The 27,085-nt window shown below is 37.4% G+C and overlaps 2 protein-coding genes across 5 annotated transcripts in view; one reads left to right on the top strand and one right to left on the bottom strand.

The window, feature by feature from the left end:
- The window catches only part of met (MET proto-oncogene, receptor tyrosine kinase), a 71,443-nt gene extending 44,856 nt beyond the window's left edge, over positions 1 to 26,587 (top strand). For 3 of the 4 annotated variants that reach the window (XM_067380505.1, XM_067380504.1, XM_067380503.1), the window contains exons 12-21: positions 2,360 to 2,509; positions 3,596 to 3,752; positions 6,264 to 6,404; positions 6,841 to 7,077; positions 15,773 to 15,853; positions 19,687 to 19,868; positions 20,026 to 20,135; positions 20,373 to 20,538; positions 21,587 to 21,723; positions 24,591 to 26,587. In XM_067380505.1, the coding sequence (XP_067236606.1) occupies positions 2,360 to 2,509; positions 3,596 to 3,752; positions 6,264 to 6,404; positions 6,841 to 7,077; positions 15,773 to 15,853; positions 19,687 to 19,868; positions 20,026 to 20,135; positions 20,373 to 20,538; positions 21,587 to 21,723; positions 24,591 to 24,801 (1,572 nt within the window). In that variant the 3' untranslated portion in view covers positions 24,802 to 26,587. The remainder of the gene's footprint in view (positions 1 to 2,359; positions 2,510 to 3,595; positions 3,753 to 6,263; positions 6,405 to 6,840; positions 7,078 to 15,772; positions 15,854 to 19,686; positions 19,869 to 20,025; positions 20,136 to 20,372; positions 20,539 to 21,586; positions 21,724 to 24,590) is intronic. The other variant, XM_067380506.1, reaches the window with a different exon arrangement.
- On the bottom strand, positions 11,765 to 14,679 carry LOC137015431 (transcription factor Adf-1-like). Its single transcript, XM_067380392.1, has 3 exons — positions 13,220 to 14,679; positions 12,728 to 12,909; positions 11,765 to 12,544 (listed from the first exon to the last, which is right to left on the bottom strand). Exons 1-3 carry the CDS (start codon positions 13,368 to 13,370, stop codon positions 12,068 to 12,070), a joined length of 810 nt encoding a protein of 269 aa, XP_067236493.1. The 5' UTR covers positions 13,371 to 14,679; the 3' UTR covers positions 11,765 to 12,067.
- Positions 26,588 to 27,085: the final 498 nt, after the last annotated feature.

Genomic DNA, 27,085 nt, shown 5'->3' on the forward strand with positions numbered 1-27,085 from the left:
TTATTTAATGAAAAAGAATTGTTTATACACACACACACACACTTTTTATGTTTTGTTTATTTCATTTTCATTTAAATAAAATTATATTATTTGAAAAAAGAAAAATATATAAATATATAAGCAAATATTATTTTTATTGCAATATAAAATTATATACAGCCTTGTTTGACAGGTATTACAGAACATAAAACAATAAAACACAGGAAATAAAAAGAAAAAGCATTGCAAATATAGGGCAAATAGTTGAGTTTTTCCCATGGTCGATTGATCTAGGTGAGAAGAATGAAAAAAATAATAATTAAAATAATAATTATAAGGAATGTAAATAAATAAGTGTGTGTGTGTGTGTGTGTGTGTGTGTGTGTGTGTGTATGTATATGTGTATATATTGTATTTTATATATATATATATATATATATTAAGCCTTTCCACTGCAGATATTCAAGTGCTAGAACATGCGAAAGGGAATTCGTTTCTCACACGCTATGTGGGAAGTTCAACATCCGAAACATCTGAAGCGCGCTCCCTGAAAACTGCGTGTCACACAGTGCGCAAATAAAGCTGAGCTCTCATTCATGCCTTCCTGTCCTTGAACGGACAAATTCACACAAAAATTATGTCAAAAAAATTCAGCAAGTATTGGTTATGTCTTCAGTTGACAAAGAAAACGAATTATCCATGCATGCATTCGGTCTTAGTGACAGCATCCTAATAATCCTGCTGCTGTCTGCATTTTTAATGTTAAACAAACAACAAAGGGAAAACAAAATCACTCACTGCTCTTGTACTTTAAAAAGGATACAAAGTCTATGCAGTGTTATTTATTTGATTAGCCTACTTTATTAAATGTCTGTACCTGAAAACTACTGTTGGACCTGCCTGAAAAGCATTTTTGTATCTTTGTTGTTTGTATGTATTTTGTCTATTTTAATTATTATTACTGACTTTTTACTTGTCTAAAAATGAAGGCTATTCAAATTATATTAGTTAAAGGTGCCCTCGAATGAAAAATTTAATTTACCCCGGCATAGTTGAATAACAAGAGTTCAGTACATGGAAATGACATACAGTGAGTCTCAAACTCCATTGTTTCCTCCTTCTTATATAAATCTCATTTGTTTAAAAGACCTCTGAAGAACAGGCGAATCTCAACATAACACATGTTACGTAACAGTCGGGATCATTAATATGTACGCCCCCAATATTTGCATATGCCAGCCCATGTTCCCAACATTATGAAAGGCATTAGACAAGGGCAGGCAGTAACGTCTGGAGCAGCACAGCTGAATCATCAGACTAGGTAAGCAAGCAAGAACAACAGCGAAAAATGGCAGATGGAGCAATAATAACTGACATGATTCATGATAACATGATATTTTTAGTGATATTTGTAAATTGTCTTTCTAAATGTTTCGTTAGCATGTTGCTAATGTACTGTTAAATGTGGTTAAAGTTACCATCGTTTCTTACTGTATTCACGGAGACGAGAGCCGTTGCTATTTTCATTTTTAAACACTTGCAGTCTGTATAATTCATAAACACAACTTCATTCTTTATAAATCTCTCCAACAGTGTAGCATTAGCCGTTAGCCACGGAGCACAGCCTCAAACTCATTCAGAATCAAATGTAAACAATATAACAGTATACAATACTCACATAATCCGACGCATCCATGCAGTATGCATGACAAACACTTTGTAAAGATCCATTTGAGGGTTATATTAGCTGTGTGAACTTTGTTTAGGCACTGTTTAAGGTAAGCGCGAGCCCCGTGGGTGGAGAGCACGAGATTTAAAGGGGCAGCAGCACAAATCGACTCATATTTAATGATTCCCCAAAATAGGCAGTTAAAAAAAATACATCTTGTAGAAAAATGTTCGATGGCACCTTTAAGCTAGTAGTTTTAGCTGTGGTATCGAAATTGGAATAAATTTAATAAAAAAAAAATTATGTATATCTCACAATGCATATGGTTATACTTAATCATTAACTTAAAAAAAATCAAAATTTTTAAGTTGTGATCATTTGCTTTTTGTGAATGGCCTAATCTCCCCTAGGGTGCTGGGTCTTACTTGTAAGTGTATGTGCGTTTGTTCACATTGGATCTCAGGCTGGCCGGTGCTGTATGGTAACAGGTGCAGTAGTGGAGTGTGTCCAATCTGTAAAGCCCAGGCTGTCATGTGAGGAATGTGATCGCTGTCTTTATTGCCTTCTGCTCTGCTCCATACACCAGAGCTGGCTGGGTTTAGAGGGGTAGACGCTGCACAATCTATATGCCCCATATACACGCTCAGTCATGGGGCAATTTAAAGACAGGCACCTTTCTGCTTCTCTCATTCTCTCTCATTTCCCTTGCAGGTCCCCCCTGTGAATCAGGAGGCGGTGAATAACGGCGAGGTGCTCAGAGTTTCAAACCGGACCTGTGAGAGCGTCACTTTGGTGGGCAACACGCTCGAATGCACCGTACCCATGGAGCTCCAGAAAGCTGCCAAAGAGCTGGAGGTGGAGGTACAAGACTCTTTCATTCTCTTCTCCACTTCAGACCACTCCAGTCTAGACGGCCCCCATAAGAGCCACTCATCAGCCAGCCAGCTCTGCCCTGCTTGTTCCAGAAGCCCCTCAAAGTACCAAACATGAGCTATTTCTGAACTTAACAGAGGCTTCTGGCTTGCCAAATCATGATAGTTTCCAGATTAGCACCTGAACGCATATCCCTCCTGGCTCCCCAATGATTCATTTCCACAAAGGTGTTCATATTGTAATTTTTATATATCAGGTTCCACCTGATAAGACGCCTTGCTTGTATTTCCTTTTTGGTCACCATTAGCTCAACAAGAGCTAATAAAAAACGTTTCAGGCCCCGATTCTGGCCCCAGACAGTCTGATATGATTGGTGCAAAGATCAAGGAAACGTTGGCCTCAGCATAAAGTGCTTATCTGTCGGGGAGAGACGGACAGCGTGCGTGTGACACGATGCTCTAATCTGACCCCATCACAATATGGCGCGGTAAAACTCATCTCATCCCAAACTCAATAACACTGCACCACATAAGAGACGCTCTATCTCTGATCCAATTTCCCCTCCTGCCTGCAGTGGATGTGTGCGTTTCATTTTGCCATGCTGCTTTATGACCAGCGAAGCCCTCTCTTTGAGTGTAAACGCTCCCTGAGGATGTTTCTAGATGGATTGTTGTGATGTTGGAGATTCAAATGTAAACACTTCGCGGCATATGAAATCTGAAGCAAATGTGCCACAGATGTGATGGCATGGATGTTCCCTGGTTATATGTGCTAGACTTTTTTTTATCTGTAATAATATTTGCTTCTACTTTTGGGCTAAATGTTTTGCAAATTAATCAGATTCTGCTCTTAAAATAATGTTATTTTGTATAATAAAATGTTTTATTTAAAATATTTATCTTTATGATATAGATTACACTCCTGCCAAAGTGATTATATAATATTTAAAAATAATAATAATAATAATAATAATAATAATAATAACCAATTTAATTACAAAATGATGTGCTAATATCTATATGGTCACTAATATTTACTGACAATAACATTAAGTAATTTGTGTATCCATTGTAGTGGAAACAGGCCACATCATCTGTGATCCTAGGTCGTGTGGTCTTGGCTCAAGACCAGGATTACGGGATACTGATAACAGGAGGAGTGTGTGTATCCATCCTTCTACTGCTCCTGATCGGAGTCTTTGTTTGGATCAAGAGGAAGAAGCATATTGATGGTATGTGACTGTTTTCATTTATTAGCTTCTAGCTGTTTTTGATGCCTCCTGTGGCTTTTGAAGATAAATGTGCAGCACTTTACACGCAAATGTTCTGCATCATTTGCATAACTAAAGAGCAGTTACATCTGTCAAAAGTAATGCAAATATCACCTTTTATATCCAGAATGGAAAACTTTATTATTCAAAACAGCGCATAAAAAAAATCATTATTAATCTGTATTTTTCAGACAAAAATATCAAGATAAAAGAAGGTAAATTTACTTGACACAAGTTTAAAAAAAATCTAGGGTTTATGATTAAATTGTTATTCTGTTGTTATTAAAATGTTATTCTCTGAAAACGTGTTTTAATATTTTATGCAGTTCTGTTTCTCAAGTTATTTTGTTTTAAGGATGTTTATATATTTTTACTGGAATACAAGGAAAAAATACAGATTAACAAAATGATTTTTTTGCAGTAATAGCATAGCTCGCTTTTCATTTAGAAGTCAGTTTAGCAACCACCACTGATTCCTATGGAAGCTTGTTTCTGCCACTAATTAAAAAAATAAAAAGGGAATTTTGACTTTTTTCTCAGAATTCCATGATATGACTCGTAATTGTGAGTTATAAAGTCAGAATTGCGAATTATAAAGTCAGTATTGCGAGTTATAATGTCAGAATTGCGAGTTATAAAGTCAGAATTGCGAGATTTAAAGTCAGAATTGCGAGATTTAAAGTCAGAATTGCGAGATTTAAAGTCAGAATTGCGAGTTATAAAGTCAGAATTGCAAGTTATAAAGTCAGAATTGCGAGATTTAAAGTCAGAATTGCGAGATTTAAAGTCAGAATTGCGAGTTATAAAGTCAGAATTGCGAGTTATAAAGTCAGAATTGCGAGTTATAAAGTCAGAATTGCGAGATTTAAAGTCAGAATTGCGAGATATAAAGTCAGAATTGCGAGTTATAAAGTCAGAATTGCGAGTTATAAAGTCAGAATTGCGAGATTTAAAGTCAGAATTGCGAGTTATAAAGTCAGTATTGCGAGTTATAAAGTCAGAATTGCGAGATTTAAAGTCAGAATTGCGAGATTTAAAGTCAGAATTGCGAGATTTAAAGTCAGAATTGCGAGATTTAAAGTCAGAATTGCGAGTTATAAAGTCAGAATTGCAAGATTTAAAGTCAGAATTGCAAGATTTAAAGTCAGAATTGCAAGATATAAAGTCAGAATTGCAAGTTATAAAGTCAGAATTGCGAGATTTAAAGTCAGAATTGCGAGATTTAAAGTCAGAATTGCGAGTTATAAAGTCAGAATTGCAAGTTATAAAGTCAGAATTGCGAGATTTAAAGTCAGAATTGCGAGATTTAAAGTCAGAATTGCGAGATTTAAAGTCAGAATTGCGAGATTTAAAGTCAGAATTGCGAGTTATAAAGTCAGAATTGCGAGATTTAAAGTCAGAATTGCGAGATATAAAGTCAGAATTGCGAGTTATAAAGTCAGAATTGCGAGTTATAAAGTCAGAATTGCGAGATTTAAAGTCAGAATTGCGAGTTATAAAGTCAGTATTGCGAGTTATAATGTCAGAATTGCGAGTTATAAAGTCAGAATTGCGAGATTTAAAGTCAGAATTGCGAGATTTAAAGTCAGAATTGCGAGATTTAAAGTCAGAATTGCGAGATTTAAAGTCAGAATTGCGAGATTTAAAGTCAGAATTGCGAGTTATAAAGTCAGAATTGCGAGATTTAAAGTCAGAATTGCAAGATATAAAGTCAGAATTGCGAGTTATAAAGTCAGAATTGCGAGTTATAAAGTCAGAATTGCGAGATTTAAAGTCAGAATTGCGAGTTATAAAGTCAGTATTGCGAGTTATAATGTCAGAATTGCGAGTTATAAAGTCAGAATTGCGAGATTTAAAGTCAGAATTGCGAGGTTTAAAGTCAGAATTGCGAGATTTAAAGTCAGAATTGCGAGTTATAAAGTCAGAATTGCAAGATTTAAAGTCAGAATTGCGAGATATAAAGTCAGAATTGCAAGATTTAAAGTCAGAATTGCGAGATATAAAGTCAGAATTGCAAGTTATAAAGTCAGAATTGCGAGAAAATGTCAGAACTGCGAGTTGATATCCCGCAATTGCGAGTTTATCATGCGCAATTCTGACATTATAACTCACAATTGACTTTTTCTCACAATTATGAGTTTATATCTAGCAATTCTGAGAAAAGTAGTCAGAATAAAAAGTCGCAATTACTATTATTTTACAATTATTTAATACAATTATTTAATTTAGTGTCGGAAACAAGCTTTCATAGATTCCAGCTGCTCTCATGAGCAGGGATGTTGAACTTGCTGATGGTTATTTGAAATGAACTGAATTTGAATGCTATGAGAGTGTGAGATGAAGGAAGAGAGTGGTTTCTGGGTTTGTTTGTGGGAGTTGACACTGCTGAAGTCAATGGTGGAGCGATCTGTCCCTTTTTTCTCTCATCTCTCCTTGCTCTCTCTCTCACCCTCTGTCTCTCTCTGGTTGTAGATTTAGCTAAGGCTATGGTTTGGTATGACGGCCGGGCTCACATTCCGCACTTGGACATGTTGGCAAACGCGAGGAGTGTCAGTCCGACTAATGAAATGGTCTCTCACGAGTCGGTGGACTATAGAACCACTTTGCTTGAGGGTATGTTCTCACGCTTTGCTGCCTCTCGCTCAAAACACACCACTGGTGGAGGTTTGCCTTATCTGCTGATCTCAGACCAGCTGTGCTTTTTTTCTCTTCACGGCTCTGGATAGTGAAGACTGGTCTTAGATCATCGCTGAAAGGCAACTTTTTTCCAGTTCTCCAAACACATACGCTTTCTGACCTTACCCTCTGCTCTCTCTGCTCTCTCTCTGAAGACATTACATGCTCCCTTGCTTTGCCTCTGCCTCCTTTTTTTGTCTGAAAAGACAAAAAAATCCCCTCTCATCTGTATAGCCGGGTTTAGAATTTCCTCAGCTCTTTGTAGTTGGTGTAATCACCCTGCCTCCCAGACTTTCCCTGCTTTGTTCAGGTGACCCCAGGCCTCTGCGAACAAGTCATTGACTTTTGACCTCTCGACCCCATTGCCTTGCAGACCAAAACTTGCCTCTGTCGCAGACAGAGTCCTGCCGGCCACATCTCTACGCACATGCCCATGTGGATCTGTCCCCAATGCTGGGGCCGATGGAAGGGGATCTGGCATCTCCACTGTTGTCCTCTAATGCACCCATAGATCTGGGCAGCCTCCACCCTGAGCTGCTGAAGGAAGTGCAGCACGTGGTCATCGCCCGGGAAGATCTGCTCTTACATGTGAATGAGATCATCGGGAGAGGTGAGGGGACACATTCGCCAGCTTGGAATTATTAGGTTCTATCTGCATTCTGAGCAGTTTTGAGATATTGAGCTTCAGAGTTTTTGCATTCCATTAGACTTTGTAGATAGAATCTTTTTGTCTTCTAAATTAAAAGTCCCCAAATGTACACAACTTTAAAAAATCACATAATGTAAATAAGTTGTCTCAGAATAAGAATATGTGAATAACTCAATGTTGACAAAAATGTCAGATAGAACATTATATATCCAAGGGGACGAAATATTAGAGATAAAATGATGGTCATGACTGCTGTTGATATTAAAGATGTTGGGATTGGTAAGATTTTTTTTTTTTTTTTATGTTTTTGAAAGAAGTCATTTATTCATTTAAGAAGTCATTTATAACTGTGTTTGCATCTTAATACATTTTAAAATGTAATGTATTCCAGTAATGGCAAAACTGAATTTACTCTAGTCTTCAGTGTCACATGATCCTTCAGAAATCATTCTAATATGCTGATTTGCTGCTAAAGAAACATTTATTATTATTATCAATGTTGAAAACGGTTGTGCTGCTTAATATTTTTATGGAAACGGTGGTACTTTTTATTCAGGATTCTTTGAACAAAGTTCAACAGAGAAGCATTTATTTGAAACGGAAATCTTTTGTAACATTATAAATGTTTTGGTAAATTTAATGCGACCTTGCTGTATTAATTTTTTTTTTTTTTTTAATCTTAATGTCCCCAAACTGTAGTTTACTTTTACATCTTGGTAAGCAGCACTATTACCATTGATCATACTTCGTTTGGGGATTTGGAGTTAATTTATTAAAATAATTATACATAATATTACTTGAACACACCTAAATACTTTGATGAATTAAAATTAATTTTTATATTTTTAGGGGTATAAATTTAAAAATGTCAGCTGTCCTGATATCTAAATGAAGAAAAAAGCCTCTTCCTGGTTTTCTTAAAACCAGGAAGACCTTCTTGAATAGTTTGGCATGATATATATTATTATTGTTAATATTTCTTAGAAAATAAGCAGTGAAGCAGTTATGTAAAAAAATTTTTGAAAAACGTTAATAAGTCATGGTGTGCGACCAAAATTCAGGGGGAAAAAGCTTAAAATAAGAAAAAGCTGTATTTGTGTCAAGGTCAGTAAGTCTCACACATTTAGTCTATACACATTTTAAACTAGATATTTTTCCTTTTTCTTGAACACTTACTTGTCATTGACTCAAAATTCTAGTTTGCAATGTTACTGTAACTTAAAAACACATTTGCGAAAAAGGTGCATTACAAGAAATCTGATCACTGTAATGAGGGATTTAGCAGAGGGAATCAGTTTCAGACGTGGTTAAAGTTAACAGGTTAAACTGTGACAATCAGCCCAGCAGGTTGGTCATTTGAACGTTAAATTGCCCGTCCTCTTATTGTACTACAGAAGTGGGGGTGTGAATGTGTGTATCATATTTACTGTGGCGCTCAGGTGAAAACCACTCTCCAGTTCTCCCCAAACCCCTGCACAATACTCCTAAAACCCATCACCCCTGTGGGAAAACCAAGCCCTGTGTATGTGTGTGTGTGTGTGTGTGTGTCCCTATGTTTGTGCATGTGACACAAAACGATTTATAGAGCGAGAGGAAGAGGCCGTGCGTGCATGTGAGTATGTTGGGGTGCTCGGGGTGGCATGTGTGGTGATTTGTTCCCGTGTTAAATTCCAGGCTCATTGTTGGGCCGTCTCAGGGCTCCCTGCCGGTAATCTGACTCTGCTGCCATCTGGGAAGACGTGATAGCAGAGCTGGAGAGAGATTACAGCACTCCACGCTCTATTATTTCAACACAACACCCGACTCTCTCTTGCCCTCTGTTCTCCATGCCCTCATTAGAGAGAATACCCTGCCCAGACACTTGTAATTGGTTAATCTTTCAGTTATACACCACGCTGCCCTCCAGACGTTCTGTTCAAGTTCATATTTCACAGCATTTGTACAATCATTCTTTTATGTCTGTTTTGCAAAGTTTCACAATTATAGCTCATGCATTTAACAAAGCTTTAATTATTAAGGCCGGAACACACCAAGCCGACGGCGACGAACTAGTGGCGACGAAAGCAGACTGCGGGGTCGGCTGGCGTCGGCTGGCGTCGGCAGCGTCTGGGTCCAAAGTTGCCCTGACACACCAAGCCGACGTTCGACAGCCGACGGCCAAATAGCACGTCCGTTCTGCGCCTGCGTGAGATGAAATGCCTTTCCATGCCAGCAGGTGGCAGTAGTTTGTGTTCGTTGCTATGGTTCGTTGCTAGGGAGACCGGAAGAGCTACAGGGATACAAAACATAAACAAAGGTGCATGAAAAACCAGTTCTCGCTCATCACATACGGATTCGTGTTATTTCAAAAATGTCCGACACGTTGCAAATGGCACTGGCTTTGTCAGCCCTTGGTCTTTTGCTTGTGGAAGAGGAAAAGAAGAAGCGGATGAGAAAAATACGGAGAAAGCGCACTAAATGGGTGAAACCATGGATACTCCAGAGACAGGCCCAAGGTGCTTTCCCGAACCTGTGTCGAGAGCTCGAGTTACAGGAAACTTGTGGTTTTAAAAATTTTCGCTCGGCTTTTTCCCACTCAATTTCACATGTTAAAAGAACTTATTAGTCCAATCATACAGAGAACAAACACGAACTACCGGGATTGTATCTCCGTGGGGGAACGTCTGATGATTACACTACGGTTCTTGGCAACAGGTAAGGTTATTCGTTGTTTGAACATTTCATTAAAACACCTTTTCAGTTGTGTTTATTTTGGTGTATTATGAAGCATTATAAAAGTGAAAAGAATTTTATTATTTTGTATCCAGTTGTAGCCTACTTTAAAAAGACACAATGTATAAAACATTATTATGGTTGTTTGTAGCACAATGTCTTTAATAACTGATAAAAAAAATATTTGCTTTAATGTAGTGTAGTACAAATGCATTAAAAGTGTTAGATTTGACTCTGTAAAAGGTGTGGAAAATTAATAGTGGAGTTATGTGTTTGTAATCTTTGCAGGAGAAAGCTTCAAGAGCCTTTCTTACCAATTCCGGGTGGGAATGTCCACAATTCAGCAATTTGTTCCCTGAAACCTGTGCAGCAATCTACCAAGTCTTAAAAGAGAAATACCTAAAGGTATACATGTATCTGTTTAATGTTTTTTTGTTTTAGCCCAAAAATGAGCAATTTTTTTGATCTCTCAGATATTGTTTTAGGAGGCCTCTGATGTAGAAATTAAAGATTTTTCAGTTTTTTTACATTTTAATAAGGGTAATTTTAGGGTCTTATATTGTAGTAGATAAACTGAAAGAATAGACAGGATGGTAGACCATGTGTCGAGGGCAGAGATCTAAGTATTATCCATCAAATTATAATTTCAATGCAAATAAAATTCCACTACTACATTCAAACAATACAGTCTGGCTGGCCTATTATGCTCTCTACTTATCATACTAAAAGAACACATTCATCCCCCCAGAGCACTTACAGGTTCATATTCAAGACCATTCATACCTGTCCCTGAACAATCCAACAGGCATCTCACCCCCACATCAAAAACATAAAGAGCCTAATGCTGACCTATAAACACTTCTTCAACCCAATAGCATTGTGAGGACGAACAATAGAACCCATTAACTATGTAAATGTGATCTTGAGAGAAAAAAACATTTGCAGGCATTTTTTTTTTAAATTTTTGAAAGTGATGTTGTAATTCTGCAGAAGTGGGCTTTGCAGGGTTAATTCAAGAATGTCAAAATCACTGAGTTATTAATGGTCTGACGAGTTAAACTAATTTCTTTTAATTATATTGTTTTTTAGTGCCCAGACACAGTGGAAGAGTGGCAGCAAGTAGCCGTTGGATTCCAGAATCAGTGGCATTTCCCAAATTGCCTGGGTGCTCTGGATGGAAAGCACATTAACATTCGTCCCCCTCCAGGATCTGGATCTAAATTCTTCAACTACAAGCATACATTCTCAATAGTGCTTATGGCACTGGTAGACAGCAACTACAGATTTCTGTATGTTGATGTGGGCTGCAACGGGCGCATTTCAGATGGTGGAGTGTTTGGGGGATGCTCATTGCAGGATGCCTTGGAGAAAAGAACATCCAACATTCCTGCACCTGCACCACTTCCTGAATCAGACCAGCTGGCCCCTTACTGCATTGTGGCTGATGAGGCATTCCCCTTAAAGGAATACCTCATGAAGCCATACCCGAACCGCAAGCTGTCTGTAGAGCAACGCATATTCAATTACAGACTTTCGCGAGCTCGAAGGGTGGTTGAAAATGCATTTGGCATCCTGGCAAATCGTTTTCGCGTCCTACTAACCACCATTAATATTCAAAGCACTGCCAAAGTGGAGGACATTGTTTTGTCTTGCTGTGCTCTGCACAACTTTCTGCGCAAAGAGTGCTGTGAAGTGTACATGGCAGGAATCGACCAGGAAGAACAAGATCATGACACTGTCCCTGGAAGATGGAGAGAAGACCCTGGCCTACAGCAGGCCTCTCTGCCACGCACAACCAACAGTACAACACACGCCAAACAGCTCAGGGATAAACTGTGCCAGTACTTTAATTCGGACACCGGTGCAGTGCCCTTTCAGTGGGGCAAAATATAAGCATGTAGCAAACTTGTTTCTTTCCCCCTTGACCTTGGTTTATGTTTTATAACAATGGTGTGAATTTGCAAAATAAAGTTTATATTTTTACATCATTGTGTTTTGTGATTTTTTTTTTACATAAAGAACAGTGAAGTACCTTTTACACAAAGTCAGTGTTTTATTTTCAAATGTGCAAAAATAGCATTAAGGTAATTTACAGAAAAATATCAACAGTTGGTATTTAAAATAAATAAAATGTACAGAAATATAAACTTTGCATAAGTACTCTAATATAACGTACAACTAAGCGTGACATATTTACTAAATGCTACAATATCTGTTTACAATTTTGCTACATAAAAAATTACAAGTGTGTATACTGATTGGAAGATGCATCCAGTGCATGGTTGTGGCCCACTGAATATTTGAAAATGCAATTATCAACCTCATGCTGGAAATGTGGCAGTAGATGTGGTGGCAAATTCCGCATTCTGTGTTCAAGATTTTTGCAGTAAGCTGAGATGGCATCATTGGTGTTTTCCTGTGATGCCAACTTTTCCAGAGTTTTGCCGATGGTGCGCATCAAGTTTGTGGATTCCTCGCTGGAGGATTCGTCTTGCATCTTCCTGCGCTTCCCTGGAGGCTTTGGTTTTATGTTGGAGCTTTGCAAATGGTCCTTTCTCATGGCTGTGGACTCAGTTCCACAGATGGTGGATTCAGCCAAGGGTGTACTTGACCGTAGGTCAGCATCACTGAAGCTGGGGTCTTCATGGGTGCCAGTCCAGGTGTCACTGTTGGTACCATCTGAGGGTGAACAGGAATCACTATCAGCCGCAGGTTCCTTAAAAAACATAAGATACAAATGTGACAAGTTAATGTAATGGCTTGACTTAATATGCGGAGTTACTTGTGAATAGACTCTTTTAAAGAAGCACTTGCCATCTTACAAAAAGCAAAATGTTTATTTTATTCTGAAATTAAACAATAAATAAATAAATAAATATAAATATATTTGTTTATTTACCATGATCATTAGATTTGAAGTGCTCTCCTTCCTTTTTGTGTGAGGCTCTAGAAACTGCAGGCGGTTCAGGATCCATTGCTGCCTGCCAGTCTTCTGAGCTCCAGAACTTCCTGAGGGTCCTTGTTTCTTATAACGCATGTATTGGGTTCGCAATGAATCCCACCGCTTCTTGAGCTCTTTTTCTGAGGGACAAAGTAAAATTTTGTAAGCATTAAGTGTTATGGCTGCTTATTTTGTCACTTTAATGAGTATTTGTTATGCCAACAAATGTTACTTTTTGCTGTATTGTTAATTATATTATTAACAATTTGATTAACTTTAATATTATTATGAAATATGAGATGCTAGCACAGCACATATTAATTACTGTCTGTTTCCATAAACAAACTTAGTTTGGTACACACAAAACACTAAAATGGTTATATTAGTTTTACTATGGACTATTGAACAATTACAAACAAGCTTTCTCAATTGCCAAAAAGGAAATCTTACCTGATATGACGAGTTTATTTTCGATCTCACGCCACAGTTCAGCTTTCAGCACACGGTTGACATAACATTTTTCCGTAATGTCATACAAACCCGGCCTTTCCTGGATCATGTTGATCAATTCGTCTTCACTTGCCTCGTTCCAGATAGCCATGTCTTTCACGTACCTAAGGTAAACAATGTGTGTTCCCTCTTGACTTCGTCGTTTACTTGCTTCGTCACTTCCGTTTTTCTTTTCTCATGCACTGGTTCGCTAGCTGAACAGCCAATCAGAATGATCATATGGCCCGACGGCCCGACGAGGTCCAACGCCGATTCAACATTTCGAATCGGCCGAAACAAAGCCGACGAGGACCAACTTCAGCCGACGGTGCAGAACACACCGAGGAAACTTAGTCGGCCGACGAAGAAAAACTGCCCGACGGCCGACCGTCGGCTTGGTGTGTTCCGGCCTTTAAACTTTGCAGCTTGCACACTATTTGTGCTACAGACATGCTACAACCAATTAGACGTAATGTTTTTGAATGGCGATCAGTAACACTATAGACTTTTCCATAATAATGTACACTAGTACTACCATTCAAAGGCTTACCCGGACGGACGGACGGTCAAGGCACAGATGCATACAATTTTTTGAAAAACCTACTTTTGCAAACTAGTCCTAGGTTTTTGGCTCAATCAGAAACTAACCAGTGAAGCGAGATTTTTTCGGAGTCTGATTGTCAATAGTTATCAAAAAAAGTTGAAATTCTGATTCACGGTCACTAAGGGCCACCAAAACGTTTGAGGTGAGTGGAACCAGTTTTACTAAAATGGCTATAACTCGTGAACGGAATGAGATACTTTCACCAAACTCACGCGCACATGGTAGAACTTCTCATTCTGAGCAACTTTGCCTCTAGGACCACCTCTGTCCATCAAATCATTCTTTAAATATTGGAGATTATTTCAAAAAACAACTTTGGTGAACTAGTCAAGTCCTTTTTGGCTCAACCTCAACTGAACTGTTAAAAAGCTTTAAAAAATATATTTCCTATTGTAAATTGCCTGTATTGGCTGTAAATGGTCTTTTCCATGTATTATCAAGATGACTACAGGCTTTCTAAATAAAACAAAAAATCTTTTTAAGCATGTGCTTAAAGGCCTTAAAATGCTTGAACCCCGTTAATTTCTGCTTGCCAGGTATATTTTAAAATGTTTTTTTAAAGAAGTATCTTATGCTCACCAAGGCTGCGTTTATTTGATCAAAAATACAGTAATAATCTTAAATATAATACAATTTAAAAGAACTGTTTTCTTTTTGGATATATTTAAAAATATAATTTATTCCTGTGATGCAAAGCTGAATTTTCTGCATCAAACATTTATTATCAATGTTGAAAACAGTTGTACTGGTTAATCTTTTTGTGGAAACGAGGATTTTTTTTTTTTTTTTGAATTCTTTGATTAATAGAATACGGAAGAGGATTAGGGCCAAGCAATAATAAAAAAATAAAACCATCTCGTTGTTAAATTTTGAGAAAAAAGTCGAAATAAAATGTTGAGAATAAACTCATTAAATTACGAGAAAAAAGTCGTTAAATTACGAGAACAAATTCGTTAAATTATGAGAAAAATGACGTTAAATAAAAAAAAAAAGTCAAGATAAAATGTTGAGAATAAAGTCATAATTTAATTATTTCTCAAAATTTAACATGTTTTTTCTCGTAATTTAACAACTTTTTTTCTCGTAATTTAACAAGTTTATTCTCAACATTTTATCTCAACTTTTTCTCAATTTAACAACATTTTTCTCGTAATTTGATGAGTTTATTCTCAACATTTTATTTCGACTTTTTTCTCGAAATTTAACAACTTTTTTTCTCTTAATTTAACGAGTTTATTCTCAACATTTTATCTCAACTTTTTCTCAATTTAACAACATTTTTCTCGTAATTTAATGAGTTTATTCTCAACATTTTATTTTGACTTTTTTCTCGAAATTTAACAACTTTAATCTCGAGATGGTTTTAATTTTTTATTATTGCTTGGTCCTAATCCTCTTCCGTAATAGAAAGTTCAAAAGAACAGCATTTATTTGAAATAGAACTCTTTTATCTTTACTGTCACTGATCAATTGAATGCAACCTTGCTGAATAAATAACTACTTAAAAAATAAATGAACTGCTTAAAAAAAATAAAATAAATATATATATAATACATTTGTATCTTACTGACCCCAAACTTTTGAACAATTGTGTACAATCAGCAATGCAAAATAGCAAATTTACAGTAAAAACTAAAATTAACCCCATACTGTAGGGTTTACATGTCACTTTTTGTGATTTAGAAAGTAAAAAATCATACTGTGTCAGACGAAGAGACTCAGAGAGAGAAAGTTTGAGAGCAACAGCTCAATTGTGGTCTCAGCACAATATATTCATGCTCCATTGTTCTTGTTTTTGGACTCGGCACGATATGCACCTGCTATGCCCACACTCCACTCGGGCATAAAACGCTTTGATAGATTGATGTGCTAATAATCTCTGCATCTTTTCCTGTCTTTGTGTGTACTAGGGCACTTTGGCTGCGTATTCCATGGAACCCTGCTCGAACCAGATGGCCAGAAGCAGCACTGCGCCATCAAGTCCTTGAACAGTGAGTTTGACAACATGAGTGTTGAGGTGGTACAGTTGCAAACACAGAGAGCTGCAGCTCTAAAATCTGATTAGATGAGCCACATTCAACAACATTCAGGGGGGTTTTAGGCACTTTATTGTGGTAAAACCACTGTAACGTGTCATTGAGTGGCACAAACAGCCTAAAAATGTTTAGAATCCCCATAATTATGCCACCCATAGGTTATACATCCATTCTGAACCTAGTTTGACATCTCTTTACAGAGAAATGACGTATGACTGTTGAGACCGTTTTAATATGGCTGTGTGATGAAGATGATGATGATGAATGCACAGCAGAGCAGCCATATCGCATTAGAGATGCCTCTAATCACGTCATGTCACTGAGAGCTTTTAGATTTATGACCCAAGCTTTCTTTTTCTGTCTCCGTTCTCAACAGGAACTGTTGCCTAACTAGAGTTTCAATGTATTATGTTTACCTTTTTACTTTTTACTTTTTGACAAAGCTGTGTTATTGTGTATTTCAGTGTTATTTTAGTGTAATTGAGATACTATTATAGTTTTTATGATTACATAATATATAGTCTGTTTATTATATAATATATATATAGTTTATTATTCAGTCTTGAAACACACAGACACAGATTGACCATTTCATGAAGTAGGCATAATTACCACATGGCATAAGCTGATTGGCCTCTGCTGATCCTGCAGCCAATGAGAATTATTTTTATTTAATTTTTAGCTATATATATATATATATATATATATATATATATATATATATATATATATATATATATATATATATATATATATATATATATATATATATATATATATACAGCTATGGAAAAAATTAAGAGAACACTTAACATTGATTTCTGAACTTGGAGTGGTCTCTTAATTTTTTCCATAGCTGTATATAAATATATAATAAACACACACACACACACACATACATATTATTTTATTTTATTTCTGTTAACATTTATTTTATTGCAAGTAATGTTTGAAAATGTAGGGATGTCCAGATCCGATCACGTGATCGAAAATCGGTCCCGATCACGTGGTTTCAGACTCGATCGGAATCGGACCTTACCTCCCGATCAGGACTCTGATATATATGTATTAGGGGTGCAACGGTTCTCAGTAAAAAATCGAACCGTACGGTTCGGTACGCACTTGCTCTGCGGTCCATCTCGAATGACGACGTATCTATTGGTTAATATGGTTTGTTTAAAATAGCAACGTGGAAAACAGACAGACAGAGTTCAGATAATGTATGTTTCAGTCGATGGATGCGCAAAACGTTACAACAACGATAATCAGAAAGCGTGGACAAAACTGTCACTCTTTGTAAACTGTTAACTGTGAGTGCCGTCTGCTGTAATGTCCAGTCGCCGTCATCACACGGGTGTTGATAGCGCGAGCGCAGGTGAGACCTGAACAGCACACGTTGCTATCTGTGTTTAAACTAACTCATTTAAGCCTTGCTGATTTAAACCTTAAAGAACAAGACGCGAAAGAGAGCTCGCACGCGCTGTGAGAAGATTTGTGTGCGCTCATCCGAAGCACGCACACGCTTATTTCAGTCAGCGCCAGGGGCGGTTTCTTCATTAGGGCAATAGGGCAACGCACCACCAAAGTGAGAAAGGGATGAATTTTTCAATCACATCAACCAAAGTTACGCTAGCTGTCACTGCTAGGCTGTTTGTTCTGCCTCTGGATATAGTCCAATCAGCATCGAGTCACGCTCTGTGGAGTACCGCCTCTTTTTGGGCGATTTCAGTCTGGTCGAGATTTGCCCCGAGTGCTCCCATAGACTTCCATTCAAAGAACTTTTTTTTCGAACTGCAGGCACTGCAATGCATTCTCTATGGGTTCCGGGAGGGCTAGCACTAACGTGCTTTCGTCATCATACGTAACCTTAACTTGTGCAGCGATTGGTGAAAACAAACATACCTCCATTAATATTTTTCTTTAAGATGAAGTGACATCCAATAATTTTCTCAGTCCATTATTTACATTTCACAGATATATTCTCCATCTGCAAATGTTAGAAAGTCGAGAAAATATTTCCACTTTGCAGTCAGGCGTGGACGAGTCTTCAGCAAGCACAAACTTCCGCGAACGAGCGCCGCCGTGCGCATGCGCGCCAAACAGACGGAGTTTAATCTGAGTAAAATACATTTTGCTAAAAATATTTGTAGTTGAAAATTTGTTTTTGTTGGCGAACATAATTATGCCATATGTACAATTTCGAAAATACAACTAAGTGTATTTGTACTATAGCAGTAACTGTGTAAAGTGACTGTTGTAGGGTATTCAAAATAATAATAATTGGTCTGTTCTTTTGTTTTTATTTATTTTCATTTTTTAGTTGAGTGTATTTAACTTCTGCTTTAAAAAACATTTTGATTTTACATTGTAAATTGTACAGATTTTTTTTTTTTTTAGATCCCAGTCCTATGCATGCCTTAAATACAGATTTTTCCATGTTTTAGATTAGTAATGATACATTATTATATCACTTGTTAAATGATTATTTAACAATTAGCCTATTAATTCCTGCATTTCTATTAATTCTATTTCTTAATTGTGCCCCACCAGCTGCCACTGGTCAGCGCGCAAATACTGAGTTCTCTTTCAAGTCTTGCGCTTCAGCGGACAAATTCATACAAAAATGATGTCAACATGCCCGTCTTAGCGAGTATCCTAGCAAACATAGTCGGTTATGTCTTAAGTGAACGTATATTAGTCGAGAAAGACAGCGCATGTGTAAGATTATATGTACTGGATCGTGCATGTCTTATAGGGAAAAAAACTATTCCTGCTGCCTGTTTTTAATGTTAAATCAAACAACAAATAACAAAGAAATCACTCACTGCTCTGAATAGTTTTTGTAACTTCAATAATGATTAATCTTTATTTATTTTATACAGTAAAGATAATATGCAGTGATATTTTATATTTGATTACTTTATCCATTTTCTGTACGTGAAAACTACTGTTAGATACCTGAAAAACCTGAAAAGCACTGTTCCTGGATCCTGGATCTGTTTTTTCGCTCTTCTTTATTCTTTTTCATGTATTATAGAAGTATCGGATCGGGACTCGGTATCGGTAGATACTCAAAATCAAATGACTCGGACTCGAGGGCAAAAAAACGTGATCGGGACATCCCTAGAAAAATGTAACTTAAGTAACAGTAATGTTTTTTGTTTTTAGTTAACTATAATAACCCTGGTGCATTTGTATATTAATCACAACAAAGAATCATAAAATCATCATAAATTAATAATGAAGAACTAATTGTCTACTTTAGGGCTGTTCCCAGATCAGTTTCGGATTTCTGAGGCAGTCAGTGTAGCGTGGGATGCCTCATCGGTCAGGATCAGTCTACTACTGTAAGACATGTACACACAGGCCTTTTCTTTTTTGTGTACCCATAAGCCCCTCTTTCTCTTAGTGAAAGGTTAAACATCTGTTTAATCTCCTCAAAACGTGAAAGCTCCACCAACAAGATTAAGCGAGGCACAGCTAAAATGGCAGGACCAACAGAATCTCAGAGCTCATATCACAGTGGATTATGTCTCAGCCCTAAAACCTCCCGGGTGAAATATCAGGCCGTGTGTGATAAAACACTTGATAGTGTTGGGGATAATTTATAAGTCATGGTGACTGGTTCACTGGCAATTTGGCAGGTTTATTGCTAACTCAGAAAATGTATAGCAGGATAGATTTTAAAAGAGTCATTTTGCATGTGTAAATCTAGGCCGGGGGTGATACCAAAAACCATTGTGGTGATCTTTGAACTGCTGAGACTATATTATGCATGTTTGTGGCAGGAATCACTGATATAGAGGAGGTGTCTCAGTTCCTGAAGGAGGGCATCATCATGAAAGACTTCAGCCATCCCAATGTACTCTCTCTGCTGGGAATCTGCCTGCCCAGCGAGGGCTCGCCTCTCGTCGTGTTGCCGTACATGAAGCATGGAGATCTGCGCAACTTCATCAGAGATGAAACTCACGTATGTGGTGGCAGCATCTCCAATGTCTTTCAGCATCAAACTGTAGTTTCAGACAGGGTTATGGCTATTAAAAATATAATAAAGATGATTAAATGGTGACAATGCCTTGTGGTGAAGTGCTTTGTTGTTTTTATCATGATTGTTTTCATTCCCACAGAACCCCACAGTGAAGGACCTGATGGGTTTCGGGCTGCAGGTGGCTAAAGGAATGGAATATCTTGCCAGCAAGAAGTTTGTACACAGAGACCTCGCAGCCAGAAACTGCATGTGAGTGTTTCAACAAATTACCCAACAGTGTTTTGAAGTATCGTACAGTATGTGCAGGGCACTTAAAAATATTTTTTAGGAGCTCTCATGCACATTATTTAACTTATTAGGGTTAATTAGGGTGTGTTATATTTCTTAAAGTATTAAATATACATTGGAATTTTAATTACACTATAAAGCCATATGTATTTTTGTGATCATTTAACCTAATGTAAATGTTGGTAACATCCCTTTTAGGCTAGACGAGAGCTACACAGTAAAGGTGGCTGATTTTGGCCTGGCCAGAGATGTGTATGATAAAGAATACTACAGTGTGCACAACAAACACGGAGTCAAGCTGCCCGTCAAATGGATGGCATTAGAAAGCCTGCAGACGCATAAGTTCACCACCAAATCTGATGTGGTGAGTATATCAATTGACACTTTAGCAAGTTAACATAAATTGCAGTTTTATTGACCAAAGATCAGTTTTTATAACCTGAGAATTTTTTTTCCCCCTAATGTTTTCTTCAGCTGTTTTAAAAGTGAGATATTTTTTTAGTATTTTTGGGCATCATAGGTACACTCACGTGTTCAAATCAAGTATTATTGGACATTAAATGTACACTTAAATAAACAAATCGAGCATTTTTGGGCAACAAAAGCACATTTACTGATCAAATCAAGCATTTTTGGACATCATAAGCACATTTTAATGATCAAATCGAACATGTTAGGGCATCAGAGGCATGTTTAAATGATCAAATCTAGACTTTTTGATCATAAGTACGTTTAAATGATCAACCTGAACATTTCTGGGCATCATAAGCACGTTTAAATGATCAAATCGAGCCTTTTGGGGCACAGTAAGCATGCTGAAATGTTCAAATTAAGCACCTTTGGGCATCATAAGCTATCACAACTTCATTCAAATGTTCAAATGAAACATTTTTGAACATTTATAAATATCTAATATCGATTCTGGGCATTGCATGAAAACACTGCAATACAGATTTTCATGTTGCAAATCTCTGTTTTACTATGAGATTTTAGTCTAATTCTGCAGATAGAAAGATTTTAAAAGCTATCCATGCATTAAACAAACTGGACACATTGACAGGATTTGCACAGAATCTTTCTCTATTAACCTGATTCATGCACACACATTAGCCTCAAGGTGTGTCATGAGTCACGTCCTGTTTTCTAAGTACCTACCTGCATATCAGATAAAATGGATGACTACACACCGCCACATCTAGGGAAAATATTTTATAAACATTTCCCAAATACTAACTTGACTGTTCCCTTAAATGGATTTATGAGTTCAGCTTTCCTGTGCTTTTCCTCACTGTAGCCCTTTTTGTTGGCCTCCAACAAGTGATGATGTTAGAGTCACCCAAAGTTCACTTGTTTTGACAGGTGTTCACTTGCCTTTCTCATGACTCACTGTTTTGAATCTGATCTTCACGCAGTGGTCGTTCGGTGTGTTGCTATGGGAACTCATGACCCGGGGTGCCCCGCCTTACTCCGATGTGAACTCCTTCGACATCACAGTCTTCCTTCTGCAAGGCCGGAGACTTCTACAGCCAGAGTTCTGCCCGGACGCACTGTAAGCGCACACACAGCACATACCCACATGACACACACTTGGTTCTTCATTATAAGCAGGGTACGGCACTCCAAAGGGGGAATGCGTCAACACGAGTGTAAAACAGAGAGCCATTGTTAACCACCCGAAGATTCAGTCAAGCAGTAGTAGTTCATCAAAACTCTTGGCCAGCTCAGCTCTGCATGACTACCTGCGCTCGGCACACATCAACTCCCTGTATGACATGAGTCGACCTCCAAACATTCTTCATACGCTGCCGTCAAATATCCATCCGTGGCTCTGAACAGAGATATTTGGGTTATCACACCCTTCCCTCATGGGCGGCACAATAAGCCAGTCCTCCCAGGTCTCAGTGGTCTTCTCAGCAGACTATTGCAGGACAAACAATGGAAAGTGGTTCTGAAATGCGAGGAAGGTTTGCACTGAAAGTTATAAATTTCAAGGCACTGGTGTCTTGAACTGCCAAAGCAAACAGCTAGGATGGGAACGGAGAAATTAGATGACTTGCAGTACACTCATGATTCTTAGCTCTTAATGAATCAAAATGACAAATAAATTACTTTTTTTTTTTTAAAACTACACTGACATTCAAAAGTTTTTGTTTAGTAAGATTTTTTTTTAAGAAATAATTACTTTTATTCAGCAAAGAAGCATTAAATTGAACAAAAGTGACTAAACAAAATTCTATAAAAAATCTGGGGGGGGGGTATTTTAAAATGCATTCAAATAGTAAAATTGTAAAGGGGTGGTTGATTATGAATTCACTTTTTTAACTTTAGTTAGTGTGCAATGTTGTTGTTTGAGCATAAACAACATCTGCAAAGTTACGACACTCAAAGTTTAAGGCAAAGGGAGATATTTTGTTTTAAAGAATTTTCTGTTTAAGGACCACAACAAACGGCTGGTAGGGACTACAACAAGCTTCTTCCCAGGTTTGTGACATCACAAACCCCAAAATTTACATAAACCCTGCCCCCAAGAACTCGCAACAAAGGGGGCGAGGCCATGTTGGGCTGCTTTAGAGAAGAGGAAGAGTTGTTGTAGTAGAGTGTTGTTACCATTCCGTCATTTTACGCTGGACTGCTTCACAAACGAGGGTCAATTCAACGCTTTTGCACTAAAGATTAACATGACGGCACATGCTAGTCGATAAGTTGAATCAACTCCACAGCAACTACATAAATTTATCCACTAACCATTCAGAAATGTAGTCCAGTTGCATTCTAAAAGTTGTAACTTCTTCCTGAGTCTCTCTATCAGTGTCCGACAATGTAAGGCTGAACACCGTTACTGACAATCCTCATTTTGGCTGCGTGAGATTCTCCAGTTTTGTTGTTGTTGTTGAACAACCGAAGCGTGAGCTGTTAAAGCTCCGCACTTTAATGGAAAGCGGCTGGGAGCAGCAGCTCATTCACATTTAAAGAGATGCACAAAAACAGCGTGTTTTTGCTCACACCCAATAAATGATCTGTGGGGTATTTTTAACTGAAATAAATTGTAATGTTTCATAATATTAATAATAATACAATAATAATATTTCAGTATATGTTTTTGATTAAATAAGAGTAGCCTTGGTGAGCATGAGAGACAAATTTCATAAACATCAAAAACTTACCCCAAACTTTTGACCAGTATTGTGTTTACTTTATGTTTAACTGAAACACAATAATCAGTGTGAAGTAATGTCAGGCAGGGCTTGATTTGATCTAGTGGCATTTTATTGGACCATGCAAAGTTGGCTGTAACATTATTACTGGTGCTTGCTAACTGTTATATATTATTATAATTGGTGACATTTGAAAACTTTTTTTTTTCTTCTGAATAATGTGTGCAGAGCAGACCAATACACTTTTATTAAAGTGCCCCTATTGTGCTATTTTCAAGGTTCCTAATTTTTCATTGTTTATGCATCCAAAGCCAAAAAACGCTTGAATTTTCTCATAATATACATTGCTCATCATTTCTCAAAAAATGTCTGAAAATGGTTCGTTTGAAGATTCACTCTCTCTAAACTTTCTGAGAAGCTACTCTTCTCTGATTGGTCAGATGGCCCAGTCTGTTATGATTGGTCTCCCACTTAAAAGATTAGTTCACTTTCAAATTAAAATTTCCTGATAATTTACTCACCCCCATGTCATCCAAGATGTTAATGTCTTTCTTGCTTCAGTCGAAAAGAAATTAAGGTTTTTGATGCAAACATTTCAGGATTTTTCTCCTTATAGTGGACTTCAATGGGCACCAAACAGTTGAAGGTCAAAATTAGTTTCAGTGCAGCTTCAAAGCGTTCTATGCAATCCCAGACGAGAAATAAGGGTCTTATCTAGAGAAACAATCGATCATTTTCTAAAAAAAATGTAAAAATTACATACTTTTTAACCATAAATGCTCATCTTGAACTAGCTCTCTTCTTCTTCTTCTCTATTAGGATTTCAGCAGTGTAGACACTGCTAAGTGTATTACTGCCCTCCACAGGTCAAAGTTTGAACTAACTGTTATGTACTTGCACTAGCATATTGTATATGACAGTTTAGTTCAAACTTTGACCTGTGGAGGGCAGTAATACATTTAGCAGTGTCTACAATGCTGGAATCCTGGAAAATCCAAAAACCTTCATTTCTTTTCGACTGAAGAAAGAAAGATATGAACATCTTGGATGACAAGGGGGTGAGTAAATTATCAGGAAATTTTAATCTGAACGTGAACTAATCCTTTAAAGTGTGTGTTGGAAACAAAATGCCCATAATCATATCTGAATTTCAGGCTTCCACAGCATTTGTATCCACAGTGATACGAACTGTATTGATACTTTAAGAAAGTAAAATTGGTTAATTTTTATTCTCAGTTACATTTTTCTCTCTTCTGTACAGATACAATGTCATGATTGAGTGCTGGCACCCCAAACCTGAGCGTCGGCCCTCCTTCTCAGAGCTAGTGTCCCGCATCGCTGCCATCTTCTCCAGCTTCAGTGGAGAGCACTACATCCTCCTTAACACCACCTACGTCAACATTGATAAGATGACGCCCTACCCCTCTCTCATCTCCTCTCAGAGTAACCTCGACCGTGACTGCTGCACCTGAAAGACAAAGTCACCAGACAGAGGGAGGGAGAGGAAAACGACAAAACAAAGCCATTGCTGTTCATGAAAGACACTGGACTGGCTGCCAGGGGCGGCTTTCATCATTAAAGGAGGAGGAAAGCGGCCCAAGGACACTGTGAAAGACTTTAAAGGCACGAACACTCCCTTAATCGCTGTAAATAGATTATGATGAGCCCGTGACCTGTGGAGTTGAGCTTCTCCAGTCGAGCATGAGATGGTCCTGGTCCCCTTGGGACCATTCTCTGAGTTGGCACCCCATTAATGTTTCATCTATAGGGTTGCATTTCGATGCTACTTGACCATCTGATTCATTTATGCTCTTGGAAGACGCTTTCGAACCAAATGACTTCAAGACATCTCAGCGGCATTGTGTTCTCCGGCGTAACCTGAGCGTACGTTGACCATTTTATTTTCTGTGAAAAGTGTAATAAAATGTTGTGCATGCCTTCATACTATGAACTGAACGCAGCATAATGAAGATATCAGGTGAACACTGGACACACTTGACGTTTGATGATGTCAACGTTCTTGTGATGCCTGTACGTCCAATTCTGACTTTAAACGACCGATATGAATGATCTGATTCTGTTTTGTTTACTTATGTTCAGACGAATCTTTTCTGTCCTGGCCATTTGAATCTTTCTGACAAGATTGACTTCTGACTGTTTTATATATTTTTATATAATCTGTTTAGGTTTAGTGTCAAAGCGAACATACTACACATGGAATCTGTGCGGCTTTTTCATATTTTCACCACTGATTAAGTGAGAAAATCTGTGGAATGGATTTAAAGTCAACAGGAAATAGCATTACTTCCTTGGAAAATGTGGGTATATTCGAGTGGAACAGGTGACGTCAGACGAAAAGGTTTTCAGAAGTGGAACAAGTAGGAATAACGTGCTCAAATTAACACCCTCAATAAAATCAGAAATATATATCAAGAAAATAAATAGGGTCTATATGAAAATATTAAGCGGCACAGCTGTTTTTTTAACATTGATAATGATAAGAAATGTTTCTTGAGCAGCAAATCAGCGTATGATTTCTGAAGGATCATGTGACACTGTGATGCTGAAAATTCAGCTTTGTATCACAGGAATAAATTACATTTTACAATATATATTCAAATAGAAATCAGTTCTTTTAAAATTGTAATAATATTTTACAATATTACTGTTTTTACTGTATTTTTGATCTAATAAATGCAGCCTTGATGAGACTTTCAAACCTTTTAAACCAAAAATACTGTATGTGTGTATCACATAGACCCTATTTATATATAATTGCCAAGAAATTTAATAACCCAACATGCAATGCAAAGGCAAGGTGATTTGTGGTACTTTGTGAAAGGCGAGTGCAGATTCAGTGCAGGCCTGTATGTTCCTATGTAGTGAAGATGACTATGAATGTGACTTGCCATAACGGACTACTGGACGATGTAAATAATTTGTCTCTCCACCCTTATTGTCTGACTTGCTGTGTGATACATGTGTATATATAGCCTATAAACACAGTTCAATATAGACAGTTTGTTATACCAGTCAAATGAGGTCAATCATTTAATTTTATCCTCAAGTGTTCTTGTTATAAATGATCAATAAATAGACTGAATCTTGATTTGTTTTATATTATGGTTTAGGTTTCACCCTTTCTTTGATCATGTCAGACTGTCTTGTGATTTTCTATATGGAGTTCAAACTCAAAAATGGTACAAATGACAATATTTCTGTTGTTCCAGTCATGATAATAAAGTTTTATTAAGTGTGTGTATGTATATGTGTGTCGTATATGAATTCTCTCTCTTCTTTGTGCTGTATCTTGTCTCACTCCATCTGATTGGCTCTATGTGTGAACTTTGACCATGACCTTTTGGATACCCTCAATGCTCTTGGCTCGTCCATCAGCCACTGGCGTCTAGACAGGCTTTTTAATTTCCTCTTCTATGGTCTCTTCTTGAAAATAAGGGTAACACTACCTGTCTGAAAAGAGTACTTCAGCTAAATGAATGACATATTACAGGTACCACATGCAATACACATCCTCTCATGGATATTAACCACACTTTTTATTAAAAGCACGACTATCCCTTAATTAAGAACAATTTGGTTACTTAACTTGCATGAAATGTATTCAAAAATGTGTTACCTCATTGTGGCTTTAACATGCTTTATTAAATTCTGTCCTAACTTCGAGGACAAATACTAAATCCCTCCTCATAACTCAACACTAATTCATAAGCTAATGTGGAGGAGGATGACAAACTG

This window comes from Chanodichthys erythropterus, chromosome 24 (genome assembly GCF_024489055.1).
Source record: "Chanodichthys erythropterus isolate Z2021 chromosome 24, ASM2448905v1, whole genome shotgun sequence".
Classification (NCBI taxonomy): Eukaryota; Metazoa; Chordata; class Actinopteri; order Cypriniformes; family Xenocyprididae; genus Chanodichthys; species Chanodichthys erythropterus.